The following is a 25,109-nucleotide window of genomic DNA, read 5'->3' on the forward strand; positions in this document are numbered from 1 at the left end:
AAAATGGGATGAGAGTTATTAATCTGCTCAAGAATTTCAACCTTAAAACCAATAGGAAATTGATACAATTGATGGTGTAAAGTGAATGTACAGATGAATGCTTGCAGGTATTATCTGTGAGGAGAAGAACCCAATCAGACAGACCCTTTATAAAGATAATTCTGACAGAAGTGGGTAACCCAGCCCAGAGAGCCTAAAGATTAGTGGCAGTAAAGAGGAAGTTGAAGTCTTACATGGAAGAGTTGCTGAAGAGAGTGTAGTTAAGTGACCATCAGAAGAGTTAAGACTGTATATCTATGAACTGTCCTATTCTAGGTTCTCATATCTGCACCAGCCTCAACCCCTTATGGATAATCTTTCTTGTATTCATTCACTTGCATTCTTTCTTTTTTCCCGGTGGTCAGCACAGAAGCTGTGGCAGTCTGGAAGTTTGAAAGAACATAAGGCACAGAACTACGTTTATTCTGTACTTCTTTTCCAAAACTACTTTTAAGGTTTAGATGCATGGAATTTATACTATATGAGAGGTTATTAGAAAACTAAAATCAATCATTGTATTTAGAATATTAAAACTCAGTTTATCCACTTGGATCTGAAGCCTAAACCAGATCAGTGAACTTCAAAGAACTCCAATCTTACCATCTTGCATACGGAACATCTTTTACTTGCTCCCTTTTCTCCACAGGTTGTGCAAAATTCAACATCCACAAAACCCACCTGACCAGTGATGGCTTGGGTGAGTACAGAGAATGCAGTGGGATCGGAACCCTAGAGTAGGCACGAAGAAGAGAAAAATATACATTAAAATCACCATGGAGGGGCGTCTGAGAAGCTCAGCTGGTTAACCATCTGACTCTTGGTTGTAGCTCAGGTCATGACCTCACGGTTCGTGAAATCGAGCCCCACATTGGGCTCTGGGCTAATGATGTGAAACTGCTTGGCTTTTCTCTCCCTCTCTCATTGGACCCCACTCCCAACGTTAAATAAATCAAATCAGATCAGATCAAATCACCATGGAAAGACTACAGAGACAATACCCCATGAACAATGCTGTCTAAAGGCTGGCACACAAGAGACAAAGTCATTTAGGCTAGACGGGACACAGACTTTATAAGAGCACGGTTATTAGTGTGACCTATTGGTTGAAAAAAAAAATTGATGGTACAGCATACAACAACATGTAACTTTTCTTGTCACTGTCGGGGGACAATAACTCTTTCTTCTTATACAAAACCTTGTCGTCCACTTTGTAAAATATAAATTTGTTTAGGTACCAGAGCTCATGCCATGGAGAGATACTCAACTTAAAAACTAACATGATGCTTTCCTCAACACTGCCTGTAAGAACTGAGACATTAGCTAGTCTTCCAGAAGTTAAAATATATGTTGTCAAATACTAAAGCCAAACTTCTTTAACAGTGTACTCTGTTACAATGCTGACTCAACACTTCTTAATTGTAGCTATGCCTCAAACTTCCTGCTGGGCTTTGTGACAGGAAGAAGCCAAGAGCCACAGGAGGCAGAAGGAACAAAAACCTCTGCAGGAGGGCCCAGGCACCCACGCGGTCAGAAAGTGCCACAGGTGATCATGGCAGCCAACCCCGAGAGTCACCATCATACAGGAGAAGGTCAGTATTGCTTTAGAAGCTTGTAAACATGTCAGTTTAACAAAACCCATTGAGCAGTAGGCGGTGGCTCCATGGGACATTCACAACTACCAGCATTCCAGATAAATATAGTTTTCCAGAGAGAATATATAATTCTGGAAGAACAATCATTTTTAAAGAGAAAAGATATTCTAAAATGCATTTCAGGGGTGCCTGGGTGGCTCAGTAAGTTGAGCGTCCGGCTGTGGCTCAGGTCATGATCTTGCGGTTCGTGGGTTCAAGCCCCGTGTCGGGCTCTGTGCTGACAGCTAGCTCAGAGCCTGGAGCCTGCTTCAGATTCTGTGTCTCCCTCTCTCTCTGACCATCCCCTGCTCATGCTGTCTCTCTCTCTCTCTCTCTCTCTCAAAAAAATAAACCATTAAAAAAATTAAAATGTATTTCATTAAAATAAATTTTATTACATTTTATTTAATTAAAAATTAAAATGTATTTCATACTGTCTTATCTCTATTCTTTAAGTTACTTATTTAGAGTTTTAAGTTTATTTCTCTGGGGAGAAGGGGGGGAGAGAGAGAGCATAAGTGAGAGAGAGAAAGGGAGGGAAGGAAGGAGAGAAAGAATCACAAGCAACCTCTGTGGTGTCAGTGGAGAGCGCGACGCGGGGCTCCAACTCATGACCTGAGCCAAAGTCAAGAGTTGGATCCTTAATCGACTGAGCCACCCAGGTGCCCCACTATCTTTATTAATAAACCTTTTCTCAATGACTCCTTTCCTCTTCCTGCCTGCCTGGGCTAGAACTGTGAGCTTGGAGGAAGAGCACCTGATGCCTGCAACCATGAGGTCATAAGCATAATATGTGTGATAATCTATATGGCTAAAGAATATTGGGTGGAGTGGAGCCTGGATGGCTCAGTCGGTTAAGCATCCAACTTTGGCTCAGGTCATGAGCTCACAGTTCATAGGTTTGAGCCCCACATCGGGCTCTGTGCTTGTGGCTCAGAGCCTGGAGCCTGTTTCAGATTCTGTGTGTACCCTCTCTCTGCCCCTTCCTGGCTCACACTCTGTCTCTCTCTCTCAAAAATAAATAAATAAATAAAGATGAAAGGATATTGGGTAGAGAAATGGGAATCCATTTTTGAGCCACTGACAAATCTAGTCTGCCTACCTTTGTGGTTCTGATTATATGCAAATAAACCCTATCAATTTAAGTAATGGTTAGGTGGAGTTTAATAGGTGCACAAAGACACATTACTAATTGAGAAACCATCCTCATAATTTGCTAGCTTTAATCTGCCAAAAGTCTGAATGCCAAATAATCACATATATTAAAAAGAAAGGGTAAAAAATCTCTGCATGAAATCATGGAGATCAAGGATAAATCAATGCATGAACTTCATGAAATTATCTGGTCTCTTCAGATCTTTCCTATTTCATGATTCTGAATAGATGAATTCCTAATGTATAAAGGAGCACCTGGAATCCACTTGTCCTTATTTTTCACACTGAGAAGGATGGGACAGCCTAGAGAAGGCAAAGAACCAACATTGCCAGAGGGAGAGCAGAAACCATGGATGGGACCAGCGTCAGGACCAATTTCTCACTCAATAAACAAAGGCTGATGAGGATTTGAATGAAATATATAAAAGTGTGGCTGGTGCAGATACGGTGAACAGAAATCTGTTCAGTCTAACGCTCTCCCAACGGACCTATCTCAGCAAGCCCTAACAGAAATCTGTTCAAATAGTGAAGTCAGGGAGGGCTTTATGAAAGAATACTTAAATACATATATAACTAAAGGGCAATAAGTAAAGAACAGATACTGGGGCACGTGGGTGGCTCAGTTGGTTAAGCATCCAATTCTTGATTTCAGCTCAGTTCATGATCTCACGGTTCATGAGACTGAGCCCCTCATTGGGCTCGGTGCTAACAGTGAGGAGCCTGCTTGGGAATCTCTCTGACTCTCTCTCTGCCCCTCTCCCACTCATATTCTCTCTCTCTCTCTCTCTCTCTCTCTCTCTCTCTCTCTCTCTCTCAAATAAACTTTAAGAAGTAAACACATAACAGATAATAAAGTTAAATTTTACTTCCTATAGCTAGAAGTATAAATAGAATTATCTTAGTATGGAAAGTTTAAGGTAGACTATAAGAACCAGGACATATTGGGGTGCCTGGATGGCTCAGTCGGTTGAGTGTCCAACTTCGGCTCATGTCACGATTTCATGGTTTGTGGGTTCAAGGCAGTCAGTTTGGAGCCCACACTGGGCTCTGTGCTGACAGCTCAGAGCCTGGAGCCTGCTTCTGATTCTGTGTGTCCCTCTCTCTCTGGCCCTCCCTTGCTCATGATCTGTTCTCTCTGTCTCTCAAAAATAAATAAATGTTTAAAAAATTGTTTTAAATGTTTCATTAGTATTAAAAAAAAAAAAAGAACTGGGACACACTTTGAGAGTGCTGATTATCAAGACACACACTGAGCTTCCCCATGACTCACCCCTTCACACCTCCATGGCCAGAAACCATCAACCTAGACAATCAATTCCTACTTTCATCTACTGTCGGACTTTGTACTGGTTTCTCACAAGCTACAAGTGCACAAGTGTGTGTCTGTATTACAGAACAGGTGTGAACCCACCTTTACAGGTTTCACAGAGGTCTTTATAATGTTGTTTCCAAATAGCCATCTCAATTCCAACATAGGGGTAAACTATTTACCAAATCATGAGCTATATAAAAATGAAAGAAGAGGATCAAGAGGGGGAAACAGACGAACAGAAACAAGGGTAACAGTAAATGGATCACCATGTCTGTTCCGGAAAACTGTCTAAAGTAATTATGTATCAGTTAATTAATTAATGCTAAAGAGAACTTGCCTTTAATTGTACAGAACACAGTAATTGGGTCTTATTGGTAGAGATAACTAAGTTATCATGAGGAGCCTTACAATTTCAACAGGAGCAATGCTTCGCACCAGCTGCTGGAGGAGTGTGGCTTCACAGTACGGAAATTTTCGGATACTTTCTCTTATGATCTTTTCTTGATAGACTGGAAAGCCATCAGAAGCTCGGCCTCTTAGCAAGCTGTAAGATATTTTTTAAAAAGTAACTGGAGTTGAATCTCTAAGCATTTCCTCATAGGTGAACCCGTGGACTTTTAATAGTTTCTTCTTTTCTACTGCAGATTTTCATTGTTTCTTCAAATCATGATGTCAGACTTCATTCAAATTGCTCTCCTGCCTGCACGCGAAGCTAGGCCTTATTGGGTGTACGGGCCCTGAGGTGTGTTTATAAAAGTGACCCCTGCCATAAAACACCCTCACCGCCATTATCAGACTAGCTAGTTACTCATTACCATGCCAGTTATTTGTACAAAGAATGAAAATCCTCATTAAGTTACACCCTTCTGACACAGTTCACTTTTCTCAGGACGACTATCGGGGAATTTGATCCCTGGTGGTTCAGAGAACCAGGATAACACGCAGATCTCCCAGATTCAGTAATGGAGATGCACTGAGCGCCATCATGAATCCAGACCAGGACCCTACGGCATGGCGGAGCCACTCCAAGGTGGACCTGGGCTACTTTCTACATCTTACACACACTATTTAACTTCTCCAAACTTCAGATTCCTCACCCGTAAACTGGGGATAACAAAAGCATCGTTGTCAAAAGTTAAAAAGTAAACAACTGAATCATCAGTCAGTCTAAATACAACATCGTGTTTTATTTCTTGCAGACTAAATGTGAGCCCAACAGTAACAACTGCTGCTAAATTGCTTAATGTGTTAATTCATAATGAGCCTTCATATAATAATTCATTATCCATTTGACCATGTTCTCCACAGACACGGTAAAAAAACAGTACCTTTTGATCAGAGTGTCCAGTTTATTCTCTCCATCTTTTAAGAAGTTAATGCATTTCTGAGAGATACAGCTGAGGTAGTGCATTTTCATAGCCAATACTTCATTCATGTCTCTTTGCTTCATACACTTCTCACAAATCAAATCCATCACCTTGTAGCATTTATTCAGAGCTGTTTCTTCTGCCAGTAGAGGATTCTCATTTATAAGCATCACGATCTAGAAGAAATAATGGTGAGCTTAGAATTTCCATGAGACATTTTTCCATGTACAAGTAAGGCAGTTGGTTTGGGTTGATTTCAACAGATTAGCAAATAAAGTCTTTCTTAGGGTCACATGTTTATTACGTTAATTCAAATTAGAATGCAAACTGCCCATAATCAAAGTTATGAAACTAATACGGAAGGACCGTAGCATCGTGACATCTCTTGAACTCTGTGCAACTAGTTACCTCGAGATCTGCCATCTAGCTAAGCCGGGGTGTTAGTAAGCCACTCAGAGTCACGATTTTACGCTCTCTGGTAAAAGCACTTTTACTAAAGATAAACGTGGCATATTTACATATCCTTTACATACAGAATCAAATCACCAAGTACTCACTACTTTTGGCTGACAGTACTGAGCTTTAGAATTTCATGGCTAGGAGTACTATAATTCTCATTAGTTCTTATTAATTATAAGGAAATGAGATTTTTACCAGAAGAAGTCTAAAAATGAAAGGTGTATTACCTTCCAATAAACTACATTTCTCTGTGGAGATTTTTATGATATGCTTCTAATCTTCTATGGTAGTGAGAATAGATCAAAAGCTTAAAAAGGATGAATATTAGAGAGTTACCAATTTGATGCATTATGAGTCCTACACGTCTCATATATGAATAGATTAAGTGCAAAATCAGTGTAATGAGGGGTATTTTTTTTTCTGGCTTTGTTATAGGGTAGATTGCCTGAAGTAGGTCTACACAGGACAGGTGTAAACATCTATTGGGACTTAACAGTAATGTAAACACATGCGTAACATGGGCACAACTGTACACACAGAGCAAAAAAATCAGTCAGGATTTGTTAACCTTTGCGTTACAGCTAAATACCTGTCTTGGGTAATGTAAATATCAGGGAATCAAAAGAAAGCAGATTTCATGCATTAGATCCTTTTCTTCAGATATGAAGATAATTTGTGAACTTATATAAATCCCATGCCTAGCCTCCTAATTAGAAATTTAACATAGATTAAGTGTTCTCGTGAAGTTAAAATATGATTTGTACTTATTTTTGACACTACTAGATTGATATATAATCTAATAGCATACTTAAAATATAGCACTCAGTAATAAATGAAAGTTCATAAAATAAGTATAACGAGAAGTCCTATTGGTAAATTTGCTGACAACTTTCACAATAACATGTATCAAAAATTAACTTTTTGGCAGAGAAGGCTTGTCGATTACATGTATTTCTACTGTCAACTGCAGTCACTTGAAACTGTTGAAATTGTTGCATGCAGCATTTATAATCAAAACATAGGATTTAGACTTACAAATAAAACCTTCTTTAAAAAAATTTCAGAACCCTGATTCATGATTTTTTTTCTTTACGAAGATATTGGGCTTTATTTACTTTATAATATATACCACTATCCTCAAAAAAAAAAGATATATAACTATAGCTCTACTATGAGCTTAGTGAAACATTTTATAGATAAACACACAAAAAAATATTTGAACTAGCTTCTTTTAATCTCGTCAGCATTATACAGTAATCCTTTATAAAGAAAACCTCATTAGGTTTTCTAGGAGGAAGAAATATATTCCTTTAAGCATAAAAGCTAGATATATCTCATCTCCCAAAGATTGTGAGAATATGTTTATTCAGTTGAATTTTTAATTCTTTTTATTTTTCTTTTAAAAAAAATTACCAAATGAGCAATTCTGGCCTTCAAAAGTTAGTAATTGGGGCGCCTGGGTGGCTCCGTTGGCTAAGCACCCAACTTCGGTTCTGGTCATGATCTCACAGTTCGTGAGTTTGAGCCCTGCGTCAGGCTCTGTGCTGACAACACAGAACCTGGAGTCTGCTTTGGATTCTATGTCTCCCTCTCTCTCTGCCCCTCACCTGCTCATTCTCTGTCTCTCAAAAATGAATAAAGGTTAAAAAAAAAATTTTTAAGTTAATAATCAGACAAATCACTTTTGTACTGTCTCCTGACCCCTTAAGGGCTGCATGCCCTCTGCTCAATTCTGTTGTCATTTTTCCTGTGATCTTGTTTTTTTCCTTTCAGCCTCTGTGCTCTGAGCATCAGCACAATTCGCCAAGTCCCTGTTGAAAACAAACATCCATATCGCTACAGGAGCCACTTAACCTTGACGCACATGCAGCTACGTCAAGTGCAGTGCAGTGAAAGGGTGAATTGTGTATCGAGGAGGACTTCTGTGATCTTAAAAGGTCTGTGACTCTGTACAATGGCTGTTAGTTACTTTCTTATAATACACTTCAAGAAGACCCCTGCTGGCGTGAAAAGGGGAAAGCGATGAAAATAAGCCACTACAATAGCAACTGCACAATTTGTATCCAAAGTAGGCGGGGAGGTTTTCAAGTGAATAGATCATTTATAACTACAAAAAGCAAGGTGTGGTCTGAAGAAAGGTTCTATAGTCATAGAATCTGTCTTTTAAGACAAATGTACAAAAAAATATAATGTAGGCTATTTCAGTTCATACATGTTGACAATTTATTGCCTGTATAAATATACCCTTACTCTAATTTACTTAAAGATGTGCTTTTATATTTATTTTTTTTAACTTATTGATCTTATTTTGGGAGAGAGAATGCACATGCTATCAATGCAGAGCCTACTTAAGACTCTCTCTCCGTCTCTCTCTGCCCCTTCCATGCTCATGTGCATGGGCATGTATGCACTCTCTTTCTCAAAAAAAAAAAAAAAAGAAAGAAAGAAAGAAAAAAGACACAAAAATTAAAAAAAGAAAAAGTCATAATGGTAATTAAAGAACAGTAATTACGAAAATATTTAACCCTGAGAGACTGGGTTGCATATAAACATCAAAAATTACTCCACAGACTCAATTATTCCCATTTATTGAGATTATTGCAGTCTCAAGGGGTAGACACAGATATAAAAGACAGTGAATCAGAAAAAAACACAGAACTTCTTCAAATCAGTCTAAACCAGAAGATCCCATAATGCTCAGGCTGGAGGGCCTTGGAAAACTGCACACATTCTCTCTGTGAAGAAATGCTGTATACCAGGAAAAATCCTGTCTTCCTACCCCTGCCTGCCCCACCGCGAAGAAAAAGAGTGCCCCGGATGAAGGGAGCTCCTACCGGAGAATTCTCTCTCTTTGCTTGTGTGTGCTAGGAGGGAAAAAACCCACTGATACAGAAGGGCTAAGTAATGTTCTAAAAGTTAAATTCTAAGTCCTATTTAATCTCCACCATAGATACAAACATATGACTCATGGCTGAACTTCTGTTTTTTATACAATGTTACCTCCTGGGGCTCTTTCAGAATAGTAGGTAAAACAATTAAGTTTTGAAAAATAAAAACAGGGGCACCTGGGTGGCTCAGTCGGTTAAGCATCTGGCTTCAGCTCAGGTCATGATCTCCCAGTTCGTGGGTTTGAGCCTCGCATTGGGCTCTGTGCTGACAGCTAGCTCAGAGCCTGGAGCCTGCTTCCGGTTCTGTGTCTCCCTCTCTCTCAGACCCTCCCTTATTCCCACTGTCTCTCTCTGTCTCTCAAAAATAAATAAAGAACATAAAAAAATTTTTAAAAAGGAAAAGAAAAAGAAAAGGAAAAACAGAATAGACTCCACTAGTCTGTCTTACGGTCAAGGATCTGCTGGTTTGTCATCGCTCTTGCTGATCCGGAAAACTAATTTGGGGGGAGAGCCAGATAGCAGGTATGTTTCGTTAGTTTGTTTCCTGAGCCTCAAAGTCAGAATGCAAAGGGAAGCACCAATGAAGGAATAACACTACATGTAATTCAGAACTTGTATCTTCAAATAAGTTGAGAGTCTTCAAAAGAGTTACTTTATGAAAACTGCCCGCTTATTTTAATGGTATTGAGTATGTTCCACAGATTCACCAAAATAGACTGTAAGGGGCATCTAATTCAGTACATTTCAAGAACATTTTGTACTGACGTTACTAATTTTTGAACCAATTTGTGGTCCTGCTCACCAAACAGTTCTGAATTACAATCAAATCTATATGTTATAAATGAAGATACATTTCATTGAAATGTGAAAAAGGACAGCATCACACTGTGGCACACACAGAGTTTTCTGTAACAATTCACTGAGAAAATTATACTCACATGGACTGATTTATGAAAAATAAATATAATTAAAAAATTTTAAAGATGCATTTTGTGAACAAATAAGAAAGTCTGTCTGTAAACTATGACGAACAGAGCAGTGAGAGTAGTTCGGAATGGCTCTCGAAGTTTCTCAGGTAAGCCTGTGAACTTCTGGGCTGGTCTAAAAAGTTTGAATATCTGTTGTGATTTGGCCACGACTGGAAGAACTGTGTAACTCAAAAGCATCAAACAGCTACTTGCATTAAAATATGTACTCATGATGGGGGCGCCTGTGTGGCTCAGTTGGTTGGGGATCTGACTTCAGCTCAGGTCATGATCTCACAGTTGGTGAGTTCGAGCCCGCCTCAGGCTCTGTGTTGACAGATCAGAGCCTACAGCTTGCTTGGGATTCTGTGTCTCCCTCTCTCCCTGCCCCTCCCCCACACGCACTCTGTCTCTCTCCCTCAAAAAAAATAAAATAAACACATTAAAAAAATGTGCTCATGATTATATTTCAGAACATTTCCTGGAAGGATCTTTATTGTAATGGATGCTGTTGGTGCCCCACCAAGGTCCTCTTCCCAGCCTGGGTACCAGGTGCCTGTCTCTTGGAGTGCTGGCTGTTGTGGGCTCGGAGCTGCCCCCTTCTCCAGGGAACTGCCTTCGTAAGGACGCAGGTCCGATCCAGCCTTCCCCTGTACTTAAAGGGGAAGGCGCGGCTTCTCCTGAAAGGGCGCACCTTAAGGAGGGACAACTCCTGCTGCGCCCAATCGGGGGAGGCCGCCGATACTTTTGACCTTTCTAGAGGCGGGCCTAGTCACACCCCATGTGGGGTGTCCTGGGCCCACTCTGATTGGTCAACACTCCAACTATTGTGACTGGCTCCCACAACTGCCAGTGTTGATGAGGGGGGCAGGGATTGGATCACTGTACACCTGTCATCATTTCCTGTAACTCCACCTCCCAAAGGTATAAAAGGCCCTGCCCTGCCTTTGTTCGGGGCTCTCTCCACTTGGCCAGCCGTCGGCTGGAGACTGTGAGCCCGAGCTTAAGCTTGTAATAAAGGCCCTTTGCTTTTGCAGGCGTGACTCCGTCTCCCTAGCAGTCTCTGGTGTTTGTTTTGGGGTGATTTGGGGCGATTTTAAAAACTTGGGCACAACACTTTCATCATAGGAAGCCACTATCCTTGGCACTAGCCGGGAGCCTGTTCTTTCCCTCTAGGATCAGGCTTCAGGCGCTGGCAACTGAGTGATACAGAAGCCTGGCTCCCTTGCCTCTCTGGAGCCATTAACAGCCCAGAGCTGCGGTGAGGGCAGGTGTGAAGTATGCTTCCGTGGAACTCACCGCGCTTTTCCCCCTCGAGCCTGTGTCCCTCACTCTCAGGTTTAATCCAAGAACACTCCTTCACTGTACCGGCTCAACAACAGAGCTCCAACTCAAGCTCTACATCGGCAAAACCCAACCAAGGTGACCTTATGTAATCAAGAGTGGTTTCAACTCTGAAGCGCTATTTAAATAAAAAGCAAAGACAACAAACACCACACTACCTTGACAGGATGCAGATTTGTCGTGGTAATTATTTTGTGCAGCGGGCCTGCCAATTTCGGAGGCAGTTTTGGCTCTTTATCTAGTCCCTGGGGTTTCGTGTAATAATCCAATCTCTCTCGGGGAAAGAAGTTGTTGATTATGGTCACACAATCATGTTGACCTTTTAATAGAAAAATAGGAAATTTGTTATTTTATTATTCAAAACAGGACATTTTCCAATTTTTTTTATTAAATATGTTGCTGTGTTCTTGTAACCATGCATCAACATCTTTGATTCTCAGGAAAAGAGTAGAAGAGGAGAATGAGAAGTAAAATGGTTTTGAGAAACAGTTATAAGCATGCTTTGTGACGTCAAGACATAATCTCCTTTTAAAGACACAAAATCCACAGTACACAGAAACATTGTGAAGATTACAAAAAAGGGGGGAAGTTCAATTTGTAATTGACCCTAAATTAAAAAAACATTTTTTAATGTTTTTTATTTATTTTTGAGAGACAGAGAGAGACAGTGTGAGCAGGGGAGGGTCAGAGAGAGAGGGAGACACAGAATCTGAAGCAGGCTCCAGGCTCCGAGCTAGCTGTCAGCACAGAACCCGACACGGGGCTAAACCCACGAAGTGTGAGATCATGACCTGAGCCGAAGCCAGATGCTTAACTGACGAAACCACTCAGGGGCCCCATAAATATTTTTTAAAAGTTGTTTATCTATGGGGCACCTGGATGGCTCTGTCAGTTAAGAATCTGACTTTGGCTCAGATCATGATCTTACAATTTGTGGATTCGAGTCCCACATCAGGCTCTGTGCTGAAAGCTTGGAGCCTAGAGCCTGCTTCGAATTCTGTGTCTCCCTCTCCCTCTCTGTTCCTCCCCTGCTTGTGCTCTCTTGCTCTCTCAAAAATAAATAAAACATTTAAAAGTATTAAAAGTTGTTTATTTTTTATTCAATTTAAAGGTCTATTCTTCCATCCATCCCTACAGAAATGATCATCATTCTTTCCTAAATACATCTGGCTTCCTTCACACAGAATATAAATTTATTCTATATAGATGATGATGATGATGATCTCCCCTTGAGTTTGAGAAAAGCTTGGCATCTTTGTCAAATGAATTAGAGAAAAAGCTTTTGCTGGCGCAAGCCTTGGACCCACTTTGCAGCTCTTATAGATCCCTGTGTCACTTCACTAAGCCATCTCTAGAGGTAAAAGTGGTTGTAAGAGACCAAAACTGCCCCTGCAGACGGTGCAAGTCTGAATGTGTGTTCCTGTGGGCCCCCTTCCCCAGCTCCCGCACTGTGAACTCTCTGGGGTGGGAAGTGGGAACCTCACAGGGCACATCTGCAGGTGCAGGCTCTTCCGGGATCTCTGGAGGAGAGACTTCCTCCTCTCTGCTGGCCAAGGGGGGAGGGACCAGCAGCAGAGAGTCTGCTGGGAAGATCCCACACTGGGAAGTGGGCCCAGGGCCAAGGGCTGAAGAGAGGTCCAGGTGGCCCCTGCCCAGCGTATGCGTGGTCCTGGCAGAGTCTGCTTGCGTGGGGACAAAATACCTACCAGTTTGTTGACCCTGGGCCCACAGGTTTAGGGACAGTGGCCCTTCGCTTCACTGCTACACGACCCTCCAGCTTTACCTCACTGCCTAGGAGATGCAGAGCAAAGTTCCTGCAGGGATGCAGCATCTGAAAGACTATGTGCTGTCTCCAACAGACGGCTCCTTTGGTGGGAAGTACACTTACCACAACGACCAAAACCACCACCAGACCATACCCATAATCGCCAAACAAGAACACTTAAGTCAAGGAGATCAATTACAAAAGGTACAGTTTCATGGACTGCAGAAAGAGTCAAAATTTTAAATTAACACACAAACCCACAGAGGTAATCCAGTATGCTAGTGAGGACTAAAATAGTAATGTAGATGAAGGAGATGAAATCTCTCCAAACTGAAAAATTAGGACAGGGAAATCATTATGGAAGAGATGGAGCTGAAGGGCAGATCAAGAAATGTATTCGTGAAAAAATAATAGAAATCCCAGAAAGAAAGAGAGAAATGGATCAAGACTTAGTGACTAAATGATAGACGAATATGGCCCTGATTTAAAGAGAAATTTTAGTAGTGATCACAATCTTCTTTTTGGTATTCAGTGCTGTTCTTAAGAACCCAAGCACCAGGTTCCCTTCCCTTCCCCTTCCCTCTCCATCCCTTCTGATCCCTTCCCTCCTTTCTTTCTCTCTCTCTCTTTCCTTCTTAATCAGAAAGCTCCAATATGTGCACAAATGATCGTCTCTACCTCTACAATATTCATGGAGGGAAACACAGCAACAGTCATTTAAGCAAATCTCCTACTGAGCAGGACATGAACATGATGGCATCAAAATTAACACAGGTCATCGAGTGTGGGAATTTACAGCTATACAGAAAGAAACCAGAGAAGATAAAGACAAACTACAGTGCTTCCTTAAAACACATTCTACGTCCAGCTTCAATAAAAAGATGAGCATTGCTATTTAAAAAAAACAAAACAAAACTGTGCTGGGCACCTGGGTGGCTCAGTCAGTTGAGCGTCTGGCTTCGGCTCAGGTCATGATCTCACGGTTCATGGGTTCGAGCCGAGCATCGGGCTCTGTGCTGACAGCTCAGAGCCTGGAGCCTGCTTCAGATTCCGTGTGTCCCTCTCTCTCTGACCCTCCCCTGCTCGAGCTGTCTTTCCCTCTCTCTCAAAAATAAATAAAACATTAAAAAATTGAAAAAAAAAAGTGTCCTAAAATTAGCTCCTAAAAATAATTAAAATCAACAGAGAAAAAGTTGAAGATCAAAGAGTTTGGGGGAAATAGGGAATTAGCTTGTTACTATGTGGTCTCATCAGCCTCTCCACTAATACAGTCAGGACAATACCTGTGAGCAGTTAGCAATATTTGTAGATAAAAATACCGGCTATGTATCAACAACTCAGTCAAAGAAACAGAGAGGTTTCCTAAGGTTACATCTTTGTAAGAAAGATAAAATAATATTACTTTTATTCAGAGTTAATCTTTTTTACATTTAGATAGTGCTTATTTTGATATTTTATTTTAAATAATCTGCTAATAATTTATATTGGAGTGATAAATATATTTAAAGTTTATAAATGTTTATAATGGAAACAGTTAAATATTTAGTTTTACGTGGTGTTTAATTCATGAGTTCTCAATAAATACAAATAAAACAGTATTATCGCCAGAGAAAACATGTGTTGGGGGGCAGTCTATTATCTGGGCCAGTCTTACTATCACTAGACTTAAGTCTTCCTAATTAAATAGGCTCACTGAGTCAGTCTTACACAGGATTACTGAAAACACACATACACACAGACAACTAAACACATCTTAGTAAAATGTTTTATTTTCTAGGATAAACTGAAATTCAAAACATACTTCCAGAATGAGAGATATGGAAAGTTTACCAAGGGCAATAAATTCTCATTTACAAGTACGTAGAAAAGTGTGAAGGAAGTTCTGCAAACGACTGAGGGAAACGAACTATGAAAGTAGCCCAGGAAAGACCCACATTTCATAAAGAAAGATAATTTTGGTTGTGGTACGTTTCAAACCATATTCAGCTTAGAGACCATCCCAGAAGGTCCAGTGACCCACACTTAAATGAGAAGAGAGTTCCAGATGGAGCTGGGGAGAGCAGAGAGGAGTGGAGAACGCCAGCCCTAGTCAGCAGAGATGGCTCATCTACATAACGGGTGGAGGCAGCAGGACTGAGGAATCACCCTGCTGACCAGGAAGATCACTGAAAGAGAAGGAACACACCCTGAATGATACTCTTAATACTAAAATACTAAATACTTAATACTAAAATACAAAATACTAAACTCTCCCAGCAAAGTCCACAGCTGGTGGCAGTGGTGAAGGAGCAAAGGAAAGGCCTGTGGCCTGATGAGACAAAAACAGAGAATGTAGAGAAATTAATGAGCTGGAAGGACTTTCTCATGTTCGATTTGCTAAATGGGCAAATTCAGTGCCCTGAGGCAGGGACATAGAAGAGAGATTTGTTCTTGGTTTTAAATAACTGACAAATATGGGTTGGACCAGGAGTGTCGTGAATGGGAAAGCAAGCACTGCTGGAATGGAAAAACGTTCTTCAAGTTAATGAAACAAGAAATAAACGTACTCTAACATGACTGGGCCTGGCGCGTTAAGGAAACACGCACGCACGCATGCACACACGCTCATGCAAAGACCAACAAGTAAAACAAAGTGTAAAAAAATGAGGTAAAAGACGAGGTACACAATCAAGTTTATCAATAACCATAAATATGCATAAACTGAATACAAACTCTCATTCTGGGTTAGAGAACAGAGCACTTCCACATGGATTTATAAATATACAGGTATAGTAGTGATTACACTACTAAAATGAAATAACAAAGATAGAAAACAAAGAGATTTGCCAAGAGATTATTGACAAATGAAAACAAACAAAAAGGAATCAAGAATGGCATGAAAAAGTATATTATTGTATTCTGCACTGATAAAACCACTAGCAATATCATAAAAAGGGAAGAGCTAAAAATATTGCCATTAAAAACAGGGGGGAAAAAACCTAGACATGCCAATTTTCATTACTATTATTGCTTCTTATTTTGAAGCTTGAGGCTAATTCAAACAGAAAATAAATGCAACTGAATAGCTATAAAACCCAGGATAATAAAATGACAAGAAAAATATAAAAATGACAAGAAAAATATAAAAATCAATAGCTTTCTCCTTATTACCCCATAGAACCAGCTAGAAATGACAGAGCATGGCAGTGGTAGTGGGAAGTCTCCTTAAAACATGGGCAATGACTACAAATTACTTAGAAGTAAATTTTAAAAGAATGTAGTTACATTTAACAAACTATAGAAACGATCCCTGAAAGTATAGTCTTTGTAGTTACATTTAAAGGAAAGGACTGATCTGTGGGAATCTAATGAATATTACTAATGGACCAAATATAAGTTTAAAAAAGCCACACACACATACAGAAAGACCAACGTGTAAGCATACCATGCGGTTGAAGAGGAGGTCTTATCATACAGTTGTCAATGTCTGCAAATAATCATATAACCATTTAATAAAAGTCCTACAAGATCAAAAAAAAGGGGAGGAGGGAGGATGGAGGAAGGCATTCAAGCAGGATGACCTGAAGGGAACACATGCTTTAAAGCCAATGTGATCACATTCAATGCACCAGTGTTCTTCTCAAAGCTAGAACAAACAATCCTAATGTTCATATGGGACCCCAAAAGACCCCGAATAGCCAAAGTAAGATTGAAGAAGAAAACCAAAACGGGAAGCATCACAATCCCAGACTTTAGCCTCTACTACAAAGCTGTCATCAAGACAGTACGGTATTGGCACAAAAACGGACACACAGATCACTGGAACGGAATAGAGAACCCAGAACTCGGCCCACAAATGTACGACCGATTCATCTTTGACAAAGCAGGAAAGAGTATCCAATGGACAAAAGACAGTCTCAGAGAGCCTGGAGCCTACTTTGGATGCTTTGTCTCCTCTCTCTCTCTGCCCCTCCCCCAATCGTGCTCGGTCTCTGTCTTTCAAAAATAAATAAATAAAGTTTTAAAAAGTTTTTTAATTAAAAAAAAAGTGAATTGTTATGCTCTTTTTTAAAAGACAATCTAGATTTACACTGTGTCTCAGATATTACAGCACTATCATGTAAAATTATGTGATCAAGGATGATTATTGCATTATTTGTAGTGAGATTATTTTTAAAATCTGTAAGACTAGAGGCGCCTGGGTGGCTCAGTTGGTTAGGCCTCTGACTTCGACTCAGGTCATGATCTCATGTTCGTGGGTTCGAGCCCCAGGACAGGCTCGGCTGATAAGCTCTGAGCCTGGAGCCTGCTTCCGATTCCATGTCTCCCTCTCTCTCTGCCCCTCCCCCTCTCATGCTTTGTCTCTCTCTGTATCAAAAATAAATAAAATATTTAAAAAATTTAAAAAATAAAATAAAATCTGTAAGACTTATCAGTAGGGGAGAACTAAATGCACTGTGGTGTGTCTGAATCATGGAATATCACATAAATTCAGTGGAAATAACTGAATTTATATCTACTAAGATAAGAGGGACTTCCATGGCATACTGGTAAGTGAAGGAAACAAATTATAAGGAATATATTTGCATGATAAATCTTTTTTAAAATATAAAAATCGTTCACATGTGTGCACATATTTATATAAATCATTCTGCTCGAGGGCACTAAGAGGGCAAGGATGACTTTTTATTTTATTTTATTTTTAAAATACTTTTATTTTTTTAAGTTTCTTTTCTTATGTTTTTATTTATTATTGAGACAGAAAGAAACAAAGCATGAGTGGGGGGAGAGTCAGAGAGAAAGGAAGACACAGAATCTGAATCAGGCTCCAGACTCTGAGCTGTCAGCACAGAGCCTGATGTGGGGCTCGAACCCATGAATTGTGAGAATATGACCTGAGCCGAAGTCAGCCACTTAACTGACCGAGCCACCAAGGCACCCCAAGGATGACTTTTTAAAATGACTACCTATAATGGAAAATATTCTGTTGACCAAAAGGGTTTAATTTTTGTCTGTGAAATTAATTTATATCAATTTAAATGGATGAAAACATCACTCTTATTTTAGGATGGACCTCTGGACAATTTCTACCTTAGATTTTTATGGCTATTATAGTGTTAAGAGAAAGGAAAGGAAAAGAGCATTTTATGAGCGAAAGAACAATCTTCTCCACTTCCAGCCCTGTGACCTGAGGAAAGTTACCGAATCTCAGTCTGAGCTCTCATTTGCTACATTGTGGATATGATGAAAACTGGGAGAGTTCAGCAGAGCCTCACTTCATCTAATTGCTAGTCTGCATGGCACAGATCAGGAAATTGAGTCCTACGGAGAAGAAGGGATGTGCCTATAATGAATTAGCAGCAGACACAAACTAAAATATGAGAATCAAGATTCCTAGGTGAGTCTTATTTTCCCTTTCTTTGCACTGACCCCTCAAAATGAGCCTAGTGGTGAGCTGGGGGCAAGCAGGTAGACTCAACTGTGGGAGATAAGTATTTCTCTGAATTTGTACTGTAAGACCACACTTAAATCCTCCTGAAACTGAAATAAAATAAGAATATTTGCTCTCACAGAGCTGACTCAGTGACCACCTGACTTAATTACTGGTAGCTACTATTAGTGTTCTGAGATAATTTAATCACAAAATTTAACAAAATATATAGTTACTGCTCCTATTGAGACTAATTCCCATGACTTGAAAGTAATATCTCTCAAAACCCCCTTGGAAGGGACGGAAGATCCCTCTCTTTGCTATATATCTATGAAACCCTTAAGCTGTACCTTGAAGTGTATTTTCACAGTGGTTGTCATTGCTATTAGCCTCTAACTGCCAGAACACATGAGGACCCTCTGTTTCATTCACCCTGTAAACAAACACCTAGAGTGATGCTTGGTCTGCAGGTTGCAACAAGTATTTGTTTAATGATTTCTCAGTCCTACGAGGCCATTTGCTACATTCCCAATAAATCAGATGTTTATATATTTGCTTGTCTATATTTGGACTTTCCTTAACTGCTAACACAGTGGAAGTAAAACACCAATGAGCAAATATTCATGCCACTCTCTTCCAAACCCCTCATATGTCCAGTAACAGGATTGATAGTAAGAAATACTGGGTACACACAGTTTGTGCTTGATGAGCCTGGTAATGAGATGGCTATGTATTACATTATTATTAATGCTCCTTCCTGTGAAAAACTTGCATTGTTGTCATTTTTATTCATAACAGTAACTAGGACATGTGTTTAGTGCTACCCATAAAGCTCCCAAAGTCAACATCTCATTTAATCCTTTCAACAACTATGAACCGTGTTACAATGAAGAAAGTAAAGGTCAGAATAATTAAGTAACCTGCTACTGATCGGCCGACTCAGGATTTCAACTGAGGATTGTTGGCTTCACAGTTCATGCTCTTGACTTTAGGATAAACTACTTCCTTTAGAGAAATCAGATACAGTCCTCAAAGCATTGAAGTAAAATGGCCCTACTCTTCTTCGTATCTCACAAGGTGGAAATTCAAGAGAGCTTGCTCATTTTCTCCTAAGGGCCACGGGATATTTCATTAAGTTAGACAAAACCTACTGGACAGTATACATTTTGCTTTTTAAAAAATAAATACGACAGTATTTGTACTCTGAGAAGCAAAGTACTATTTCTTCATGGAGGACATTTTGGATACAACCTAATTTAAAAGATGCCATAAAAACTCACCCACGAAGGCCGCCATCTGCGCTGCTGTTCTTCCCACGGAGTTGACAACATCGGTCTCAGCGCCGGCTTCCAACATCACCCACGTGATGTCTTTGTTACCTGCCGTTAGAAGGGAACCTATCTGTTCATATTAAGGAACGCTCAATTTAAAACCCCTCCTCCTAAGTGGTCTGTGCCCTTTTTCCTCATTTAGTTTTAGGTTTCTATCTTGTAAATATTTTCATTTTCTCTAAAATATAAATTATAACCAGAGTCAAGAGCAAAAGAATACCAAAAAACCCACATAGAGATTAACCTCGTTTGGGGGGGAAAACATCAGGCAATACAAAAATGGCATGGAATTGAGTATAACTGTTTAACAAAACCAAATATATATATTTTTACTGATAATGTATAAAGTCAAAACAAAAAATATCAACAACAAAGAGTGATAAAGTGAAAAATCTCCACTTAGTATCTACTAACCCATCCCAAGCCTCACTCCCACCAGCCCGTAAATGATTTAACAGGTGATGGTCTATCATTTGTCTTTATTCGATTTGTATTCTATTGCTCATGTATTCATCACAGATACTTTGCTATTATAGACTGCACTCAGTGACTGGCATTTTCCATTCATTTCTGCAGGTTGGAGGAGTTCCTGGAAAACACTGCAGAATCAGAGTTATGCCTATTTTAAAGGCATTTTGCCAGGCTGACTTCCAGCAGGTTGGGCAGATGTGCATATGCCAAAATGGTGCAGAGAAGGCCTTTGGCATTTCTTTTCTGAGTGGTGAAAATACTCAGTATGCTTCTGAGCCAGGTCTATGTCTTTTGTTCTGTGTTCAATTTTAGGTCCAATTTTCTATTGCAGTACTTGTTTCTAAATGATTTATGAGAACTCCTGATAAGTAATGATATGACTCTTTTAAGATATGTAGTGAATACTTTCCTTAGGTTTTCATTTGTACTCTACTCTATATATTGGTATGTACTATATTTGGAAATGCTATAATTATAGATAACCAAATTGGTCAATGTTGTCCTTTTTATATTCTATATTTTACATATCACATTTAGAAAGGCTTTCCTTCTTTTTTCCCATCCAAGTTTTTATTTAAATTCCAGCTAGTTAACATACAGTGCAATATTGGTGTCTATCACTTCCATAATCCAACCATCCATTTAACCTGTCTCCACCCCACCTCCTAGAAATGATTTCCTACTCCTGGATTATAAAAAATACAGATTACTGCTTTAAGGTATAAGAGTATTATATTACATCTTCATTTTCTTAGAAAAAACCCTACAAATACAGATGACTTCACTTATTTTAAATATTTCCCAATTGTTTTTATTCCCAAATCAGAGTCAATTTCCAACTTGATCAACATATTTAGCACATAAATGTTGTGAAGCACACAGCTCTATCATAGCAGCTATTTTTTTCAAGAGATCAAAGAGGTTTTCATACTACTTCAAAATAGAAAGATACAGAACATTAACAGAACTCTCTTGAAAAAATAATGATCAAACTTCTTAACTCTACACAAAATACACTGTCAATACAATAAGGTGATTTAAATAAACAAAGAAACATATCACCAAGTTAACTATATAACATATTTTATACATTACAACTTTTCAAAAACCAATTCCCACCTTTCCTATAAGAACTGACCTTAACATTACCATAATAAAAAAATATTTAATTTAAAAGTATCTAGGTACTTATACAAATTTGGCAGAGGTGGCTGATATTAAGACATTAGAATAAATTCTAAAACTTCACCAGAAAGCGCAGCAAACATGAGGGCTGTGTATCCATGTTCATGTTGATGACAATTTACATCGGCTCCATGTCGCAAAAGCAATCTGCACATATCAAGTTTTCCTTTATATGCAGCATGCATTAGAGGAGTCATTCCATTCTGTCACAGAAAGGGAAAAAGTACTAATTAGATTTATTTACCTTTGCCCTGAAATTAAATTAAAAACACAAAAGAAACACGAATTAATAAACTCATCTTTATAATTGGCAAACTACTTTTATGTTGACTTTCTCACTTGGATCTTTTATAAACTAACAAGGAAAAATAATGGTTTTTTTAATCTGATATTGTTTTATAGGTTAGCAAATAGATTCAGAGAAGATTTGCTCCGCTTCACATACCAGTAAAATGGCCAGGTAGGCACCAGAACCTAGATCATCCAGGCTGGCATATCTACCACACATACTTAGCTGCTGGAGAAACAAATGAACCAACAGATACAAATGTATAAACATGAAAACAACCAAAACCATCTCAAACAATCAGAATCCTCTCAAAGAGAAAGAACAGAGAGAAGAAAGAGCATCAAGCACGTCAACCATAACCACAGGAAAAACTAATCATGAAGCTCTTGAATGTGTGTCTGTATCTATTGATTTGGAACAATTTCCATGAATTATTGCCAATGAGAAAAACAAGATGCAGGAAAGGTATATTATAATAGTATCATTTTTAAAATAATACCCCAAACCACATTTATATTTTAATTACATAGATGATTTGATCACGTATATGACTGTATAAATATCAAGAAATGATTGGTAGTATTCACGCTACATTGTTTAGTCTCTGTGTTTTGTGCATATCCAGTAAAATGTCCAAGTTTATTTGTTCTGAGTATCTGATGCTACATGGTAGATAAATGACCAAGGTGTTCTCTAAGTGGGTTTTCAAAGTAAACCAGGGTAAACTCTATAAGGCTAGAATTTCAAAGTTGTTTGGATGAAGACTTCTCTAAAACATAGAATCTCTTACTGTAGTCATTCTTAGAATGTCAGCGTAACTTGAATTGTTCTTTATGACTTCACACTATGATTCTGAACACAAGCCATCAATATTCTCAGTGTTATTGATGTGAGAATTTTAGGAAGGCTGAGACCTTGCATGGGGCTGGACAAGAGACATCATCGGAGTAGCCGATGTTTCTTGAGAGCAATAAACGCCTGATTAAGATTAGGGTGTTAAGACTCCCTTTGTTGGGAGTATCTACAAGGATGAGGTATTTAACGGTGGGGAGGGTTCGGGTGGGCACGGGTAATCAGGATCTCACTACACAGAGGCAGCTTTGAGGTAGAGGGCATGAACAATATGGTTATTACTTTTTGATTGAGACAAAAATGCATTCAGAGGGTGACTAGAGTGGTGGGCCCTGTGGGATGCTATAACTTAGACATAAGAAGCTAGGAGCAGCGTGGGGGGAAGGGAAGGAAGGACACAGTACAGACAAGTAGGCAATCAATCACACGGCAATCCTATCCTACAAGGTTATCTAGCTCTGAGTGGCTAAGTCTGACACTGCAGAACTGCCCTACATATTTAAAATACATACATACATGCATACTACATAACTCCAAACCAGTTTTGAACACAATGTGATAAGATGCTTAAGAACAAAGGAGATGTGCAAAGTTTTGGGATTTTACATTGCCAAGTGTCTTCATTTTTTTATGTCTCCCTGTGTTTTAATCATCCTCTCTGTTGATCTGTCCATTTACCTGTCTTCCTGTTTACTTATACTCCATTTCTCCTTTCTCTCTCTTTCTGTTTTTCTTTCTCTTTGCTCTTTCTTATTTATCAGTGGTTTTTATAAGAGATTGGTTTTCAGAACTAATCAATGAGAGCTTTTTTTTTTTTTTTTGGTTTCAACACTTTTTGTTCTTTGACTTTTTTTTTTATTGCTTTTTATTTATTTTTGAGAGACAGAGAGAGACAGCTGGAGCAGGGAAGGGTCAGAGAGAGAGAGGGAGATACAGAATCTGAAACAGGCTCCAGGCTCTGAGCTAGCTGTCAGCACAGAGCCTGACGCGGGGCTCAAACCCACGAACCGTGAGATCTGACCTGAGCCGAAGCCGGATGCTTAACCGACTGAGCCACCCAGGCGCCCCTCAATGAGAGCTTTTAAAAAAAAATTTTTTATAGTTCATTTATTTTTGAGATAGAGAGAGACAGAGCATGAATGGGGGAAGGGCAGAGAGAGAGAGAGAGAGAGAGAGAGAGAGAGAGAGAGAGAGAGAGGGAGATACAGAAACCGAAACAGGTTCCAGGCTCTGAGCTGTCAGCAGAGAGCCAGACGCGGGGCTTGAACCCACAAACTGTGAGATCATGACCTAAGCCGAAGTCGGATGCCCAACCGACTGAGCCACCCAGGTGCCCCTTTTTTTTAAAGAAGGAATGAGCCAAAACCAATATCATTTGCTGTGCAATCTCTGAACCTGTCATCTTTGTCACGTCTGTAACACAGTGTATGTTTTTCCCCGTATCAAATTTCAGTGCAGGCTGGATGATCCTAGGTAATAGAAGCCAAACATGTGTTAAGTGATAATTCATAGGAAACTTTTCTTTACTGAGGTATAAATGACATGCAACATTGTATTAATTTCAAGTATACAATGTAATGATTCTGTATTTGTAACATACTACAAAATATGCATAAGCTTTTCAAGTAAGTGGATATCACCTTTACTTTCCTATCTCTTAGTTCAATTTTGGGTTATAAGAACTTAGAACAAAAAAGTTATAAATTTTGAATGCAATGAAGACTACATATTAAGTGCCTACTATATCTCAGATGCAGGTTTATGCACTGTGGACAGCAGTGGACAAATTCCATGCTCTCCAGTCAGAGTCCCTGACATTTAAATTTTGGTTGAGATGACAAGGAAGGGATAATGTAAGTGCTGTAGAAAAAAAACACTGAGTAAGAAGCAAACAGAATGTCAGACAGAAAGAGATTATTATTTTTAAATAAAGGACACTTAAGAAATGCCCCTCTAAGTAGGTAGCATATGAACACATCCTTTCCTGAGGGAGTGAAGACACAAAGGATTTAAATAACCAGGAGAAGATGCCACCAGATAAAGGGAATGCAAGTCAGAAACTTTCAGAGAGAAGAGTGTTGCCTTCAAGGAACAGCAAGGAGACCGTTTGCTCACAGAATCTTTAGGAAATCTCCTTGTCCTGGTCCTCATGCTTCTAAGGTTTTACCATTAAATATGAAAGTGTGTCTAATGTTTTAACAGAATGTTATCATTTGTGGAAGGTTTCCACAAATCTTTTATCAAGTTACCTAAAAAAACGCTATTCTATCCTAATCTGTTAAGAGCTTTTACCATCAATGGAGACTAAACGTTATCAAATGTATTATAGCATTTGTTGAGCTGATCATAGGTGATCCTCTTTTACTCTGAAATATAATGGATTATATTGAAAGATTTTCAAAAACTGAACCATCCTATCATTTCTGGAGAAATCTTCTTGTTTATTAGGTTTGATTGTTCTTTTGATATCTACTGGATCAATTTGCTAGTTTCTTAGTGTTTTTGCCTCTGAGTTATAAACTGAATTGTGCCCAAGGTTTTCTTGGGCTTTTTCCTATTTTGGCATCAGTGCTATGCTAGTCTTATCAAATGAGTTGGGTATCTTCCCATTTTTTTATGAACCAACAGTTCAATTTGTGTAAAATG

The 25,109-nt window shown here is 39.2% G+C and overlaps 1 protein-coding gene across 2 annotated transcripts in view; it reads right to left on the bottom strand.

The window, feature by feature from the left end:
- Positions 1 to 25,109, bottom strand: part of ANKMY2 (ankyrin repeat and MYND domain containing 2) — a 36,711-nt gene that overhangs the window by 3,016 nt on the left and 8,586 nt on the right. For both annotated transcript variants that reach the window (XM_029929673.1, XM_029929671.1), the window contains exons 3-8: positions 21,387 to 21,525; positions 19,616 to 19,714; positions 11,319 to 11,479; positions 5,466 to 5,680; positions 4,546 to 4,681; positions 640 to 768 (exon numbers count right to left, since the gene is read on the bottom strand). In XM_029929673.1, coding sequence (XP_029785533.1) covers positions 640 to 768; positions 4,546 to 4,681; positions 5,466 to 5,680; positions 11,319 to 11,479; positions 19,616 to 19,714; positions 21,387 to 21,525 — 879 coding nt within the window. The remainder of the gene's footprint in view (positions 1 to 639; positions 769 to 4,545; positions 4,682 to 5,465; positions 5,681 to 11,318; positions 11,480 to 19,615; positions 19,715 to 21,386; positions 21,526 to 25,109) is intronic.

This window comes from Suricata suricatta, chromosome 2 (assembly GCF_006229205.1).
Source record: "Suricata suricatta isolate VVHF042 chromosome 2, meerkat_22Aug2017_6uvM2_HiC, whole genome shotgun sequence".
Lineage (NCBI taxonomy): Eukaryota > Metazoa > Chordata > Mammalia > Carnivora > Herpestidae > Suricata > Suricata suricatta.